The 17,958-nt window shown below is 40.6% G+C and overlaps 1 protein-coding gene and 1 pseudogene across 2 annotated transcripts in view; both read left to right on the top strand.

The window, feature by feature from the left end:
- DCP1A (decapping mRNA 1A) overlaps window positions 1–17,958 on the top strand; it is a 57,592-nt gene that overhangs the window by 16,775 nt on the left and 22,859 nt on the right. For both annotated transcript variants that reach the window (XM_058726558.1, XM_058726559.1), the window contains one exon: window positions 12,448–12,514. In XM_058726558.1, the coding sequence (XP_058582541.1) occupies window positions 12,448–12,514 (67 nt within the window). The remainder of the gene's footprint in view (window positions 1–12,447; window positions 12,515–17,958) is intronic.
- On the top strand, window positions 10,100–12,439 carry LOC131508336 (large ribosomal subunit protein uL16-like; annotated as a pseudogene).

Raw genomic sequence — 17,958 nt, forward strand, 5'->3', positions numbered from 1 at the left:
TCTTTGGGTTTATTTTCTTAATCTCCCAAAAAAGTTAGTGGTCATTTCATGTATCTGAATCCCATACTAAGAATACAGTGTTTAAAGGGACTATGGAAGTGATATTGCCAGTAAATGGTTTCAGGCTTGATTTAATTTAGAGAGGGGCACTAAATGTGAAAATACTAAACCAAAGAGCGTGCAGAATAACATTTTAAAATTTCCTGACCTATGTCTTTAATCAGTGTTCACAAAATAGACACTGCAATTTTTTTTTATCATTTATTTATTTTTGAGAGATAGAGACAGAGCGTGAGCAGGGGAGGAGCAGAGAGAGAGGGGGAGACACAGATCTGAAGCAGGCTCCAGGCTCTGAGCTGTCAGCACAGAGCCCGACGTGGGGCTCGAACTCCCGGACCGCGAGATTATGACCTGAGCCGAAGTCAAGACACTTAACCAACTGAGCCACCTAGGTGCCCCTAGACACTGCAATTTAAATTTTTTTTTTTAATTTTTTAAAAGTGTATTCATTTATTATTTCTGAGAGAGAGAGAGAGAGAGCGAGCGCACACGGACAGAGGAGGGGCAGAGAGAGAGAGGAAGACACGGAATCCAAAGACACAGAATCCGAAGCAGGCTCCAGGCTCTGAGCTGTCAGCACAGAGCCCTCATGGGGCTCAAACTCACGAACCACAAGATCCCACCTGAGCCAAAGTCCGACGCTCAACCGAGCCACCTAGGCACCCCTGCAATTTAAATTTTAGAAAGTACACTCTCTCTTCTATGTTTGTGTTCATTGGTGTTTTAAGATGTGTGTTCTTTGGCCATAACAGGTAAGCTGCTGAATCCCATTTACCAGCTGCATGTATGGATTCATAGCATTTTCCTGCCTGCCTGTTTGCCACCTACCACAGTTCCTGTCAAAATCCTAGGCCAGCCAGGCTGCGGCCCCACACCCTTTTCCTGTGTTCTACTTTCCACCTCGGAGCCTTTCTCTTCTCTCTTTCCTTTAATGTCGATGTGGAGCCACCAGGCTAGGCTTATTGTCCTAAAGGAAATGATCTTTCAAGGCAGGGGCATTTGCTGTTTCACTAGCCGGGGCAGGCCACTGTTTACATAATCTATTCCATTCTTACATTACTTTTATAATCAGAAGGATCTTCCTTATGTTTAGAGTAAATGTTTTTGGCCATATTCAAAACACATTTTCTTGTTCTTCCTTCCTGTGTAGAGGATCTTTGTCAGTATCATCTTTAGAAATTTTATAACTCTTAACACCATTGCCAAAAAGCTTTTATCAAACCCCTTTTGTGTTTGGCACCATACTGAGAAAATCTCCAACCTCCTCAGATCCTTTTAGAAAGTAGGTCAGATCTAAATAATAAATGAATCAAAAAGACAGCATGTGCACGAGAGTGATTCCCAGCTCTGTTCTTGTGACATTTCACAGCATCTCAAGAAGTCTCAAGGGATTTTACAAAGCCTCCAAATTAATTTGGATTCTCTTGATCTTGTACATGACGTATACCATTCCAGATGAGAAGCAGAATGAGATGTAACATCAAATCATAACGGGCTGCTGGATCTGCAAATTGCGCTCTCTGGGAAAATGGAAAACTCTTGCTCCTCAGCTTTTTCAGATTTCTCAATATTGGGGCACCTGGTGGTTCAGTCAATTAAGCATCTGACTTCAGCTCAGGTCATGATCCCGCAGTTCATGAGTTCGAGCCCCGCGTCGGGCTCTGTGCTGACAGCTCAGAGCCTGGAGCCTGCTTCGGATTCTGTGTCTTCCTCTCTCTCTGCCCCGCCCCTACTCGCTTGTTCTCTGTCTCTCAAAAATAAACATTAAAAAAATCTTTAAAATTTCTCAGTATTAACTAATCTAATGGCTTTAATCTTTTGTCAGTCTTGTTTTTCACAATTTTAAAAGAAAGATGCTGTCATTTAAAAAGCAAAGGAAACACTTAATTTTCGATATTCTTTTCTGCATTTTGATGTTTTTCATGGAAGTACAACTTAAAAGTAATTAAATATCCTACCACACTCCCTAACTCTTTGGTGACTTGCCTGTACTGCATGACTTACTTGGGACAGCCGTTAACAGCTGCAAATATGGTGGGGGGTCCAATAGGTAGATAGTTTGCTTTTGTCTTGAGAAAAGGCACTTATAAATCAGGATGCCATCATTATTTGCCACAGCAAAATAATACTATATTGTCAAATCCTTAAATTGCTGTAGTTAATCAAGGAAAATTATGTCGGGATGTTTCAGCAAATGAATTGTTCATGGTATGTGTTGGGCCTTGGAGTGGAAGTTCTCTTGAGGGAAGAATACTTGGCTTTGGCTTGGAGACAGGTCCTCCGTGATCTGAGCTATCTGGTAACTTGTCTGTCTTTCCTCACCGGTGACAGTGACAGGCTCAGGGGCAGCTCTCAGGGCTTTCTTGCCAGTTGCATGCACTGTGCATTTGATATGTTGGCAGACAGAGCTGATTCTTGGATGCGTGTCTGAACCTCTACAGGTCCACTTTTGGCAGAATCGAGTGTGACTCTTATCCCGTACCCATTAAGCTATCGTTATGGCTTCCTTATCTTTATTTCTTCTGCAAACATGCCTTTGAAAGTGTTTGGGTCTCTTTTGGCAGTTTACTTGATAATGTACAAGAGTGGAAGGCGTATGTCTTATTTCTAAATTCTAGAGTATTTCTTCAAGGGAAGAAGAGAGGATATAAGTAAAGTTTTGTCAACGTAAGTTGATAGTTCTGCTGGGTTTATTTTGATTATCCATATGGAATTCTTTCTTAAGAGTTGGGCTTTCAGCCCCCTATGAAAACATTATTCAGCCCAAACTGTTCAGCCCAAAGAATGTTCTGAGCCTAATGTATTGCATATCACAAACTTTCTGATCAGTCTAAGTTACATGGGTGTGTCCATCAGAGGGAAACTGGAATCTTGTATTTGGACTCTTGTGTTTTGTGTGTTCTTTAGCCAAGGTTGGAAGAGGCATATTTAAAGAAAGATGGTTGCATGTACTTGCCATATATGGAGTCTTTTCAAAGCCCAGTCTGATTACTCTATGTAGGAGCAATCCTTAGCCGCGAGGAATAGGAACATAACCAAAGATACTGCGGAAGATACTGCTTATATCTTGTCTATAACAGAGCTTCCTCTGTGTTCCTTGTCAAAGGGATGTCAAAGCTAAATTTAATCTGTTTACTTTACATGTAAAATATTCCAAGATTACTTGTTATTCATTAGACATTGATTCTGCTTGAAGCGTTGGTGGTGTTTTATAGTTCTGTGAACAGAAGAGGGGCTGTGAACCTGGATTCCAAACATGGAAAACTCTTCACATCAGGCTGCATGAAGGCTCAGAAAACAAAAGCCAACCCGGTAGTGTGGTAGTTAGTGTGCACAGTCACCTGCAGGACACATAGCCAGACATGGAGCCCAATAGTCAAGGACAGTTTTAGTGAAATTGAAGGGTTTCTCTACCAGAGAACAGGTTAGGGAAAAAAAATTCACGTTGATGATTTCATTCATAAAATGAAGCCATTCACTCACTGTATCAATGTTTTCACTCCCTTTGCAAGGACAACTGAAAAAAATCCAATTAAACTTTTATTTCTGTCAAAAAAAGGAACTTTAAAGTTGTGATTGGCCATGAATGTTTTTGTAGAATATAATGACGTTAATTCAGCATGAATAAAAATTTGCCATTAAAAAGCTTTTGTACACTGAAAACTATAAGACATTAATGAAGGAAGTCGAAGAAAACACAAAGAATTGGGAAAATATTTCATGCTCCTGGATTAGAAGGAGTAATATTGTTAAAATGTCTATACTGCCTTAAGCAATCTACAGATTGAGTGTATTTCGTATCAAAATTGCCATGACGTTTTTCACAGAAATAGAATAAACGATCCTAAAATTTGTATGGAACCACAAAAGACCTCAGATAGCCAAACTTGAGGATGAAGAAAAAAATCCAGAGGTATCACAGACCCAGATTTCAAGATAAACTACAGAGCTGTTGTATGCAAAACAGTATGGTACTAGCACAAAAATAGATACATAGATCAGTGAAACAGAAGAGAGTACCCAGCAGTAAACCCACACATATATGGTCGAGCTAATTTCCAACAAGGGAACCAAGAATATACCATGGGGAAAAGACAGTCTGTTCAGTAAATGGTGTTGGGGAAAGTGGACAGGTACCTGCTACTGTCTTATCTTACACCATACACAAAAAATAAATTCGAAATAGATTAAAGACTTGAATGTAAGACCTGATACTGTGAAACCCCTAGAGGAAAACATAGGTGGTAAGCTCCTAGACATCAGTTTTGGCAATGATTTTTTGGATTTGACACCAAAAGCAAAGGCAGAAAAAGCAAAAATAAACAAGTGAGACTATATCAAACTAAAAGCTTTTGCAGAGCAGAGGAAACCTTCAACAAAATAAAAAGGCATCCTACCAAACAAGAGAAAAATGTTTGCAAGTCATATATCTGATATGGGGCTAATATCCAAATTATATAAAGGACTCATGCATCTCAATAGCAAAAGAACAATCTGATTAAAAAGTGGGCAGAAGATTTGAACAGACATTTTTCCAAAGAAGACATACAGATGGCCAACAGGTACATGAAAAGATGCGCCACATCACTAATATCAGGGAAATGCAAATTAAAACCACAATGAGGTTACTCCACACATGTTAGAATGGCTCTTGTCAAAAATACAAGAAATAACAGGGACACCTGGGTGGCTCAGTCAGTTGAGCATCTGACTCTTGATTTCAGCTCAGATCATGATATCATGGTTCGTGATATCAAGCCCGGCATCTGGCTGTGCACTGACAGCACAGACCCTGCTTGGGATTCTCTGTCTTCTGTCTCTGCCCCTTCCATGCTCAAACTCTCTCTCTCTCAAAATAAATAAATAAAACTTTAAAAAAATATATAAGAAACAACAGGTGTTGGAGAGGATGTGGAGAAAAGCAAACCTTCATGCACTGTTGCTAGGACTGTAAATTGGTGCATCTACTACGGAAAACAGTATAGAGATTTCTCAAAAAATTAAAAATGAAACTACCATATGATCTGGCAATTCCACTTCTGGGTATTTATCCAAAAAAAATGTAAACACTAATTTGAAAAGATATATGCATTTCTGTGTTTATTGTAGCATTATTTACAATAGCCAGAATGTGGATATAACCTAGGAGTCCATCAATGGATGAATGGAAGAAAATGTATATATACACAATGGAATATTATTCAGCCATTAAAAAATTGAAACCTTACGTTTTGCCAACAATATAGATGGACCTTGAGGACATCATGCTAAAATGAAGTAGATCAGATAGAAAAAGATAAATATTATATGATCTCACTAATGTGTGGAATCTTTAAGGAAAAAAAAAAAACAGGATGCCTGGGTGGCTTAGATGGTTAAGTGTCCAACTCTTAATTTCGGCTCAGGTAATGATCTCACAGTTTGTGAGTTCGAGCCCCTCATCAGGTTCTGTGCTGATAGCGCAGAGCCTGCTTGGGATTCTTCCTCTCCCTCTATCTCTCTGCCTGTCTGTGCTCACTCTGTCTCTCTCTCTCTTTCAAAATAAATAAAAGCTCATGGATATAAAGAACAGATCGATGGTTGCCTGAGGTGGGGGGAGGGGAGATGAAAAGGTACAAATTTCCAGTTACGAAATGAGTAAGTTATGGGGATGTAATATACAGCATGGTGACTACAATTCTATATTCTGTCATCCTTTTATTGTATGTTTTTTAACTTATTTATACTCTATTTTATGTGTTAGTTTAGTCTGTAAGCATAATTAAAGCTCATTAAGTTTTTGTTTTATAAAAAAAAATGTGTTCTTTCATGTAATGAGGCAATGGCTGTGTGGTGTCAAGACCACTGGCCTAAGAGTGAGAGTACCTGAGTTCTAGCCACAGTGCCAAGACTGTTTTCTTCTGATTTGTAATAAGCTATTTAGCCTTTCCATGAACCTCAGTTTCCATCCATAAAAGTGCACAGTGAGACTTCTGATCCAAACAAGATGGCCTAGACTTACTTGTCTCTCCTTGCTTCTCCCTGTTAAGTACAACTATAAAACCCAGAAATAACACAAGAGACAATCAGTAGAACTCTGAAAGGTGGAAAGGGGAAGACTCAGAACTGACAAAACAGCACAGCAACAGGGTCTTACAACCCTGTTGTAACAGGGTTACAGAAGGTGTAACCCTTACAGAAGGTGGGAACCCAGGCCTGGTATTTGCTGACCTCCAACCTAGCAACACAGGACAGGTCAGGTAGGCTCATTCCCCTCCTGGATCAAGTGGTAGTCCTGCCAACAATATCAGGTGAGCCCAGAAAAACTGGCAGAAAGGATTAGAGGAGCCCTGCTGACAATGAGTGGCCACCAGGGGGAGTGCTTTCCCTCCTCCCACGAAGGGGAGGGAAGGGTGGAGGAGGAGTCACATCACTGGCTGAGTCTGGGAAGCAGTCTTCATCTGTGAAAGTCAGAGGCTCTCTTCCAGGACAGGCACACCAGGTGGCCTAGCCATGGGGAACTCCTCCCACACCTTCAAGATACTTGGCTGAGAGCCGACTAAATTCTTACTTCAAGAAATTATAAAAAGAAGAGCAAATTAAGCTCAAAACATACAGAAGTAAGGAAAGAATGAAGATAAGAGCAGAAGAAATCAATGACATTGAAAATATGAAAAGAGAAAAATTAGTGAAACAATAAGCTGGGTTTTTAGAAAACTTTTAAGTTTATTTTGAGAGAAACAGAGACAACACAAGTGGGGGAGGGGCAAAGAGAGGGAGGGAGAGAGAAAATCTCAAGCAGGCTCCTCACTGTCATTACAGAGCTCCGTGTGGGGCTCAAACCCACGAAGCAATAAGATCATGACTTGAGCTGAAACCAAGAGTTGGACGTTTAACTGACTGAGCCACCCAGGCACCACAAATTAAAAAAGGTCAATAAAATTCACAAACCTTTTTAGCAATACTAAGAAAAATAAAACACAATGTACCAGTATCAGGAATGGAATAGTAGGTATCACTATAGATTCTCCAGACATTAAAAGGGTAATAAGCTAATGCTGTGAGCATTTAAGTACTTTATTTTTCTTTAATGTTTTTTTTTAAATTTTTTAAAATTTATTTTTGATAGCACAAGTAGGGGAGGGGCAGAGAGAGACAGAGACAGAATCCAAAGCAGGCTCCAGGCTCCAAGCTGTCAGCACAGAGCCCGACACGGGGCTTGAACTCACAAACTGTGAGATCATGACCTGAGCCAAAGTCAGACGCTCAACCGACTGAGCCACCCAGGCACCCCCTGTGAACAGTTTTATAGTCATAAACTTGATAACTTGGAAGAAATGGACCAGTTCCTTGAAAACCCAAACTACAAAATTCAACCAAGACAAAATAGATAACATGAATAGTCCTATAGCCATTGAAGAAATTGAATTCATAATTCAAAAGAAAAAAATCTCCAGGTCTAGATGGTTTTACTGGAGAATTCAAAGAGGAGTTAACACTAATTTTACATAGTTTCTTCCAGAAAACAGACAAGGAGGGAACAATTTTCAACTGATTTTATAAAGCCAGTATTACTCTGATACCCAAACTAGGCAGACAGTACAATAAAAGAAAACCACAAACCAGTATCTCTCAAGAAGTAGGTTAAAAAGGGGGCACCTGGGTGGCTCAGTTCGTTGAGCATGTAACTTTGGCTCAGGTCATGATCTCACAGTTTGTGAGTTCAAGCCCTGCGTTGGGCTCTGTGTTGACAGCTCAGAGCCTGGAGCCTGCTTCAGATTCTGTGTTTCCCTCTCCCTCTGCCCCTTCCCTGCTTGCACTCTGTGTCTCTCTCAAAAATAAATATTAAAAAACAAAAAAATTTTTAGAGAAGTAAGTTTAAAAAAATCCTCAGCCAAATATTAGCAAACTCAACAATATAGAGAAAAAGGTTTTATTCCAGATCTGCAAAGCTGGTTCAGTATTGAAAATAAGGGGCACCTGGGTGGCTCCATCAGTTTAGCACCTGACTCTTGGTCTCAGCCCAGGTCATGATCTCACAGTCATGAGATCGAGCCTCTTGTCAGGCTCCGCACCAAGTGTAGAGTCTGCTTGGGATTCTCTCTCTCACTTCTTTCTCTGCCCCTTCCCCACTTGTGCACACACACATACACACTCTCTCAAAAATAAACATTTTAAAAAAATACATTGAACGTCAGTTTAATCCACCATATCAAAAGACTAAAGATGAAATAGAAATATCACATGATCATATTTAGTGTTTTTGATGCAGGGAAAAAACCCATGTCCATGCATGATAAAAACTCTTAAGTTGGGAATAGAAGTAAATTATGTGATCTTGATAAAGAGCATCTGCAACAGACTTACAGCCAGCATTATACTTACAGTGAAAGGCTGAATGTTTTCCCTTTAAGATTGAGAACAAGGCAAGGATGTCCACTGTCAACACTGCTGTGCAACATAGCACTGAAAGTTCTAACCACTGCAATAAGGCAAGAAAGAAAAATAGGCCTACATATTGGAAGAGAAAGGAGAGAAAAATAATTAAAATGTTATTCGCAGATAACAGACTAAGTACAAATTCCTAGAACTAATTAGTGAGCTTGGTAAGATATGAGAATACAAGATCAACATTCAAGACTCAGTCACAATTAAAAACTACCATTTAGGGGCGCTGGCTGGCTCGGTCAGCAGAGCATGCAACTCTTGATCTCGGGGTCATGAGTTAGAGTCCCACAGTGGGTGTAGAGATTACTTAAAAAGATAACCTTAAAAACAAGCCACCATTTATAGCCCTTACAAAGAAAGTTAAGTACTTGGGCATAAATTTAACAAAACATGTATAGGATCTGTGTGCTGAAAATTACTGATGAAAGAAATCAAAGAAGATCTAAATAAATGGAGAGATAGACTGTACTTGTGCATTGAAGTACTCCACATAGTACAAATTCACCTATTCCCAAATTGCTCTGTAGGTTTAAAGCACTTTCTTCTATCAAAATCCCAACAATGTTTTTTGTAGGCATAAACAAACTTATTCTAAAACTTCTATGGAAAAGCATAGGCCGTAGAAGATAAAACAATTTGGAAAAGCATAAAGTGGGGGGAATTATTAAGGCCTACTATATAGCACAAGAATCAAGACAGTGTGGTACTGGTGGAGGAATAAACACATAAGTAGGATAAAATAAATCTGGAAATAGATCCACACAAATATACCCAACTGATATTTGACAAAGGTACAAAATACTCCTCAATAAAGAGAGGAGAGCATTTTCAACAAATAATGCTGGATAGAACATTTAGACCAAAAGAAAACCTTAACCTAAACCTTTTTATGCAAAAATTAACTCAAAATCAATTACCAACTGATGGAGCGCCTGGGTGGCTCAGTTGGTTAAGCGTCTGACTTCGGCTCAGGCCATGATGTCATGGTTCTTGGGTACAAGCCTGCATCAGGCTCTGTGCTGACAGCTTAGAGCCTGGAACCTGCTTCAGATTCTGTGTCTCTCTTTCTCTCTGCTCCTGACCCTCCCCCCCCCCCCAAATCTTTCTCAAGAATAAATAAAACATTTTTAAAAAGTGATTACCTACTGAAATGTAAAACTATAAACCTTTTAGGAAAAATCATAGAAAATTTTGTTACTGCGGGTCCATCAGGAAAGAATCCTTGACACCAAAAGCATGATCCATAAAAGGAAAAATTGGTAAGTTGGGCCTTGTCAAAATTAAAAATCTTTGCTCTGGAAGGACCTTACTAAGAATGAAAAACAAGCTCCAGATAGAAAATATCTTCAAACCACATATCCAACAAAGGCCTAGTATCTTGAATATCTAAAGAACTCATAAAATTCAACAGTAAAAAACGTCCAATTATAAGGGGCAAAAGACATGAACAGACATTTGACTAAACAGAAAATATGGATGACAGAGAAGCACATGAAAAGATGTTCAGCATCATTAGCTTCTAGGGAGATGTAAACTAAAACCACAGTGAGATGCCACTATATACCTGTCAGAATGGATGAAGTTAAAAATAGAAGAACAGATGCTGGCAAGGATGCAGAGAAACTGGATTGCTCATATGTTGCTGGTAGGAATATAAAATAGTACCAACACTCTAGAGAACAGAGTTTCTTCTTTAAACTGGACATGCAACTTCTGTGACTCAGTAACTGTGCTTTGGGGCATTTAACCCAGAGATGAAGACTTACATTCACACGAAAACCTGTGCATGAACATTCATAGCTGCTTATTTGTTAACTCAAAACTGGAAACACACCATGTGTCCATCAGTGGATGAACATTTGAACAGGTATGGCCACACCATGAAATACTACACAGCTGAAAAAGAGAGTGGGGGTGGGGATGAACAATTGGTGCAAGCAACAACTTGGATGAATATCCAGAGAATTATGTTGGGTTAGAAAACTCAATCTCAAAAAGTTGCATGTTATATGATTCCCTTTATATTCTGTAACATTCTTGAAATGACAACATTAAAGAAACAGAGAACAGATTAGTGTGTCTGCCAGGAGTCAGAGATGGGGGAGAGGGACCAAGGGAAGAGAGTGTGGCTATAAAAGTCCACCAGGGATCTTTGTGGCCACAGCAATGTTCTGTAACTTGACTGTATCAATGTCAGAATCCTGGCTGTGAAATCATACTATAGTTTTACCAAACGTTACCAATGGAAGAAACAAAGGGCACATACAGTCTCTGTTTATTTTTTCCAAGTGTGTGTGAAGCTACAATTATTTCAAAATTAAAAGTTTAATTTAGCCCTTTTCCTTTGGAGCGCCACTGAAAATCCTGGTGTCGCCATGGTGTTACCAGTATTGTAAGAACAAAACATACCCAAAGTCTCACTTCGGTAGAAGTGTCCCTGATGCCAATATCCACATCTTTGACCTGGGGCAGAAGAAGGCAAAAGTGAATGGGTTCCCACTATGTGGCACATGACGTCAGATGAATATGAGCAGCTCTCCTCTGAAGCCCTGGAGACTGCCTGTATTTTTGCCAGCAAGTACATGGTGAAAAGCTATGGCAAAGATGGTTTTCATATCCAAGTGCAACTCCACCCCATCCCCATCATCTGTATCAACAAGATGTCCTGTGCTGGGGTTGACGGGCTCCAGACAGGTATGTGGAGTGCCTTTGGAAAACCCCAGGGCACATGGTTAGGGTCCACAGTGGCCATGTCATCATGTCCTTCCAGAAGCGTGTGATTGAGGCCCTACGCAGAGCCAAGTTCAGGTCCTCTGGCCACCAGAAGATCTTCATTTCCAAGAAATAGGGCTAAGTTTAATGTGGACAAATTTGGAGACATGATGGCTGAAAAGCAGCTCATCCCAGATGGCTGTGGGGTCAAATACATCCCTACTCATGGCCTCTTAGACAAACGACAGGCTCTGCCCTCATGAGAACCTCAGCACTGCTCCCTCCTTATTCATGCCCACCAATAAATTCTACTTCCTGTCTTAAAAAAAAAAAAAAGTTTAATTTTTAAAAAAAGACATAATGATATCTGCACTGCCTGTACCAGTCATTTTAAGTATGAAGGAAGGTGCAGCCTGGGCCAAGCTGTGAGTATCATGGTGGGCGCACGTGGTAGCAATGAGCCATAGCTATTCATATGTTTGTTTTGACTTATAATTCAGTATTTCTGTCCCACCTTATCCAAAAAGTGTTTACAGTGGTTTTTATGTATTGTTAACCTTTAATTATAAAGTTCATTTATCTATTCACCAAATAGTTTTTGAAGGTTTTCTTAGTGTTGATCACACCACATGTGCTGGGAATGAAAAAGGAAAAGAAGTGTGATAGACTGAGCTCAGCCCCAGCATTTCCATTTCCTGCGTGAACGATGTTGATCATAGGCTGGATCTGGAGCTGGTGTTTGTTTTTATTGTAATTACTGATTCCATATTTCAAGCTTCGAAAGATTGATGGAGGTTCTGTTGTTTGGTTCTGCTGGTGGGTGAACTTGGTTTTCGATAATTAAGACACTTTTTTTCACATTTCACTGTCAATTTGAAATGCATCTTGCAATGTTGATTCTTAGTTTAACAGCACTTTCCTTTCTTGGTAACACAGAAAATAATGGTACCTCTTACACTTAGTGGCACCTTAGGCTCAATGAGATCTGGAAATCATGTCTGAAAACTTTCTTTCGCAATTTTCATCTGAATATTTTACCTATCTTAATTTTATTAATAATTTTATTAAGCAGTTTAAGGGAGAGGCTTTTTTTTCTTTAGAGGAACTCTTAACAATTTGAGGGTTTGATGGTAAATTCTGTTGGTGGTAAATTCTCTGACATTCCGTGGTAATAATAATAGTATTTACATATACTCAAATGTTGAAACCGCATTTCCCATTATCTTTTTTTCTCCTTTGTTTTTCAAGTGTCAATATACAGCATCTGGTTTTACGATAAGAATGACTGTCACCGCATAGCCAAACTCATGGCCGAGTAAGTATTTCTTTTACAACATAGATCTAATTAATGATATATGAGAGATGAAAAATCACTTTCCCCCTCGCTTCTGTTTGCTACTGAGTCTACTAATTTGTTTCTCCCCTGATTTCCTGCTTATTGTCCAAAAATTGGAAGAGGCAGAAAAGCTTAAAACTAGAATTATCTGTAACCCTACTACTCCCATTGTTAGTGTTTTAGTCTGTTTCCTTCCCGTCTTTTTATTTGTACATTAGGTCGGTGTGTGTGGTGGTTTTTTTACAAAAACAGATCACCCTGTACCTCCTACTTTTCAGTTCAACAGCCTTTTTCCAGTTTACGCTAAAGAGTCCTCTGTGGTATTTGTAATTTTATCCAGTCCTGAAGACAAATCTTAATTTAACCAAACCCTTATTGTTAAGCATGTGCTTAGGGCTGACCCCAAAGGACGCTATCATGCCCAGGGCACAGGCAGGTGGCGCTAGGCTCTGGCGAGAGGAGTGGTGCGGCGCTCCGCAGCCAGTAGAGAACTCCTGCCCACGCCTCCTTGACGTGAACTCCGCTGTGGCGCCTACTCTAGGTGTAGTGGTCCCCCAGTTCACTGATGGGCTGTGTTCCAGGAGATGCTTTGTATGTCAGAATCTTGGAATTGGAAAGCAATTTCATTGAATGAGAGTTCTAAAGGGTGGCTTACTGTCTTTTCTCAAGCTAGCCCGCAGGAGCCACCCCTCATCTGGCTTCTCTGTGCTGCTGGTGCTGCTGGTCTGGGTTCTGGGAGCCCGAGACACCGTGGCGCTGGAGGGGCCTGCGGTGCTGCGGCCACCAGTGTATTCTGGCTCACCTGTGTTTCCTTTTCGGTTTTTGCCTAAATCTCCCCAGAGGTGTGAACCCCCACCCCATCATCGGAATTCCTTTCGTTCTCCTGCAAGATTTTTATCTACATCTTTGGAAGAAAACTGTCTTAATTTTTTAAGAAACAGTCCAATTTCACACTAATTTCTGTAAAAGTGTAAATAAATAAGCCCCAAACCTCAATTCCAGGCATATTTGCATTTTAAAAGAAGCCCATATGGCTAAAGCAAAGTTTTAATCGAAGACCACTGTCATGTCCTGATTGGATGTCTGTCCGCCTTCTGCTTTGATGGCTCTGGCCGTGAGCTCACAGGATAGGCTGTGTTTATTACTGTGGGCATACACCCCTGAAGACATTGTTCCAAATGAACTTGCATCAGTCATGTTGGAAAACATGTTGCCTCTCTAGAAACACCCTTCCTTCCTTCCTTTCCTTTCCTTCCTTCCTTTCTTTTTTTTTTTTTTAACTTATTTATTTTTTTAATGTGTTTATTTATTTTTAAGACAAAGAGAGACAGAGCATGAGCAGGGGAGGCGCAGAGAGAGGGGGAGACACAGAAGCAGAAGCAGGCTCCAGGCTCTGAGCTGTCAGCACAGAGCCTGACGCGGGGCTCGAACTCACAGACCACGAGATCATGACCTGAGCCAAAGTCAGACGCTCAACCGACTGAGCCACCCAGGCGCCCCCTTCCTCCCTTTCTTTTAATGTTTTACTTATTTTTGAAAGAGAGAGAGAGAGAGAGAGCAGGGGGAGGGGCAGAGAGAGAGGGGGACAGAGGATCCGAAGCGGGCTCTCTGGCTCTGCACTGACAGCAGAGAGCCTGACGTGAGGCTCCAACTCGCTAACCTCAAGGTCATCATCTGAGCTTTGCGAAGTTGGACACATAGCAACTGAGCACACTTTATTTTTACAACACCTTTCCCTGGAAATGAATTAAAACTACTTTTTTTACAAAGCCATTTACTTATTTGATGACTACTTTTTGTATTTTTGAAAGTGACAGCAAAGGCAGTTTACTTCAAATTACTTAGAAGACACAGATGTATTGATTCTTGGTTATCCTGAAATCCAGAATATTTTTCTGAAATATCTAAACTTTGGAATATGTTAGTATATAGACTTTCTCCTGCAGGTTGAGAACTTTTGGGCCCCAAGTAAGAAATATGTTTCTTTTAGCTTTAATAGCTACTTACAGGAAACCATTTTGAGCTTTTGTCTAAACTGTCAGGGCCAGTGGTACCCCTCATACAAGACTTCAGGTGGTAAATGAGGCAGAAGACTGAAGGCCTATCTGAAAATATTGTACTAAAACCAAAAGTAGGATGAGGAAGTAGAAACAGAAAGCAAAAGGGAAAAGGAGCATTTGAGTTTCTTTCACAAGAAATGCCCAAAAGAAGCACATTTGTTTACGCTTCCAGCTGGTTTTACTAGAAGCAGGGGAGTTATTGAAAGTGATTAGAGAGTGCCCTCATGAAACTGTTAGTAATGAGTTTTCAAGTGCCTGGCCTATTTATGGCCGAAGAGAACACCTTATATGTTAACATGAACTTTGTGATAAATGGTGTCATGGTCACCAAAGATAAAGAAAAGACTGCTTTATCTTTCTTTGCTCTGACTTTGCCTGTGTACAGCCTCTGTTTGCTACATAATTCAGAATATTATCTCTGCCCACCAGAAATACAGGTGTGTATTGGCATATTGTGTTTGTGTCTCAATAAATGTGCCTGTTGGTGCCCATTCTGTTAAATCACTGTTTCAACAGCTGCAATATAATAAAAACTCTCCAAGTAAAGAAGTTGACTTATTCCAAAAGATGTTTATAAAAACTGAGAAGCTCTGCGGTAGAGCATGCACACCTCTAAACCTGTACTGTATCCGAATTTAGAAATCCTCTCTGGTCAGTGGCAGGGTTGAAAATCCACTAAACTTGGGAAATGCTGACTCTCCTAAAGAGGAAATCCACCCTGCCAGAAACTCTTCCTAACAATAAATACTTGTTTGAACGGTTGCCTACGAAGACTGAAATTTGGAGAACTCATGGAAGTGAGCCTTATTCCTGATTTATGGGTAGTCTTGAGGGCATATTTGAGAAGAGGGTGCTCCTCAGAGAGTTTGGATTGGAAGAGGCCTGATAGAGTCCTGGCATCTTTCCTGTCCCTTCTTGCCACCTGGACATGCTGTTGAAAGCAGAAGTGAACATTGTAAAGAGGCCTGTTCCACTGGTCTAATAGTGGTGACTATTAGAAATGTTTTTGGGGCACCTGAGTGGCTCAGTGGGTTGAGCGTCCAACTTCAGCTCAGGTCATGATCTCACAGTTTACGAGTTCAAGCCCCGCATCGGGTTCTGTGCTGACAGCTCAGAGCCTGGAGCCTGCTTTGGATTCTGAGTCTCTCCCTCTCTCTCTGCCCCTCCCCCGCTTGTACTCTGTCTCTCTCAAAAATCAAACATTTTTTTTAAATTAAAAAAAAGAAAGAAATGTTCTTTTGGGGGGCGCCTGGCTGGCTCAATCAGTAGAGCATGCAGTTCTTGATCTCAGAGTCTTGAATTGCAAACCCCATGTTGGGCATAAAGCTTACTTTATTTAAAAAAAAAAAAAAAAAAAAACTGAACCAAAATTACAGATCCAGATACAGTCTGGAGCAGGGATGAGGGGAATACCAGGATGGACAAACCAGGCAGCCTGGCAAGAGGGAGGAGAAACAGGCTGTGTGACCGGAGTCTTCAATGAAGGTGAATTCAAGCTGGTGCAGCTTGTAACTGAGTACAAATACAAGTCTCTTGAAATAGCACTCTTTTTTTCCCCCTCGTTATTAAAGGAGTGCCTGTTAATTATGGAAAATGAAGAAATGGACAAAAAAGGAACGGGAAATTGCTTGTGATCTACCATCAAGAAATAACCAACGTATCTCTCTCCAGTCTTTTTCTCCTTTGCAACAGGCCTCACAGTTGGGGCCATATAGTCTTTCTTGACTGGTATGGATATAAATGAGACAATATGGATGCTAATTGGTCTGATCTTCATATCACATACCAGTCTTCTTTCATTCTACTGTAAAGTCTGTGACTGTACATTTATTTCAGAAATAATCATCGTATTCAGAGCTATAAGCATCTAGATAGAGAAATAACACCATTACTGCAAAGCAAGATCTTCTAAACAGAAATCTTGCCTTAGGAGAAGATTCTGGTCAAGTAAATTTGGGGAAATGTATAAGCCCACCCTTCTTGGAGAATCAAATATACGTTAGTACGTTAAAAACTCAGAATGAGTCTGCTGTTGGAAAAAAAAAAAAAAAGTGCTTAATACTGTTTAACCCAGTGTTTTCAAATAAAAGAACCATCCCACGCACATGAATGGGAGCTCCTAGGCAGGTTGTTTTAAAGCAGTGAACTGACACTAAAGTGGCCTATTCTTGTCCTATTCCTGTTGTTCAAAAAAACCCAAGGGGGCACCTGGGTGGCTCAGTCGGTTAAGCGGCTGACTTTGGCTCAGGTCATGATCTCGTGGTCCGTGAGTTGGAGCCCCGCATCGGGCTCTGTGCTGATAGCTCAGAGCCTGGAGCCTGTTTCAGATTCTGTGTCTCCCTCTCTCTGACACTCCCTCGTTCACACACTGTCTCTCTCTGTCTCAAAAATAAATAAACGTTAAAAAAATTAAAAAAAAAAAAAAAAAAACAACCAAGAAACAGATCTTCTGCTACTGAATTGTTTTATTGCCCGTCCTTATCACCATCCAGAAAGTTTTCAGCTTATACAATAATCAAGTTATGCTGTGCCCATAATATCCTGTGGCAGGTAATCCTGTTCATTAGAGCTGGGATTAAAACCTAAATGAATCTTAAAAAGAAAAAGACCCCAGCCCTCTCTGGCATTCTTAACCCTCAACTTTATTTGCTTTATTTTCAAGTGCAGAATTAGCCTGAGCACCAATCAGAATGAATAGCACTGCCATGATCACCCTGACCTCACCACCCACTTGGTGATTTCTAAGGAGAGAATAAGGGAAACCTTTGAAGATTTGCTGAAATCTTTTTTTTTTTTTTAAGAAGCTCCTCTCCCTCCCTCTCCCTCCCTCTCCCTCCCTCTCTCTCCCTCTCTCTCCCTCTCTCTCCCTCTCTCTCCCTCTCTCTCCCTCTCTCTCCCTCCCTCTCCCTCCCTCTCCCTCCCTCTCTCTCCTTCTCTCTCCTTCTCTCTCCTTCTCCCCCCCTCCCCCAGTCCAGTGTCAGTACAGACTTGCCACAGTGGTTGCTCAGCTATGCACCCTGCCTGTGTCTTGCTGACTACATGGCTTTTGAAAATGTACTTCACCTGGTAGTTTGAGTTTGAGACTTCAAAAAAGAGAAATAATTTGGTCATTTTTAACATATCTGCTCCTACCATCTCTAGAAAAGAATTCTGTACTCTGACACATCAGTTGGCATTGTTGCACATGAGCTGGTAAAGCAGTTAGTTATGTACTCCCAATACAGACCGAGGCCCTGCAATTGTATTCGGAGGAAGCGTACCCTATGACATTCTTCCCGCATCCTCAGAAGACAAACACCAGGAGAGTTCGTGGGTCAGATTGTGCCTAAAGAAGTCTTTCTAAAATCTGGTTCTCCTCCTCTA

The sequence above is a fragment of the Neofelis nebulosa genome, chromosome 4 (assembly GCF_028018385.1).
Source record: "Neofelis nebulosa isolate mNeoNeb1 chromosome 4, mNeoNeb1.pri, whole genome shotgun sequence".
In the NCBI taxonomy this organism is placed as follows: Eukaryota; Metazoa; Chordata; class Mammalia; order Carnivora; family Felidae; genus Neofelis; species Neofelis nebulosa.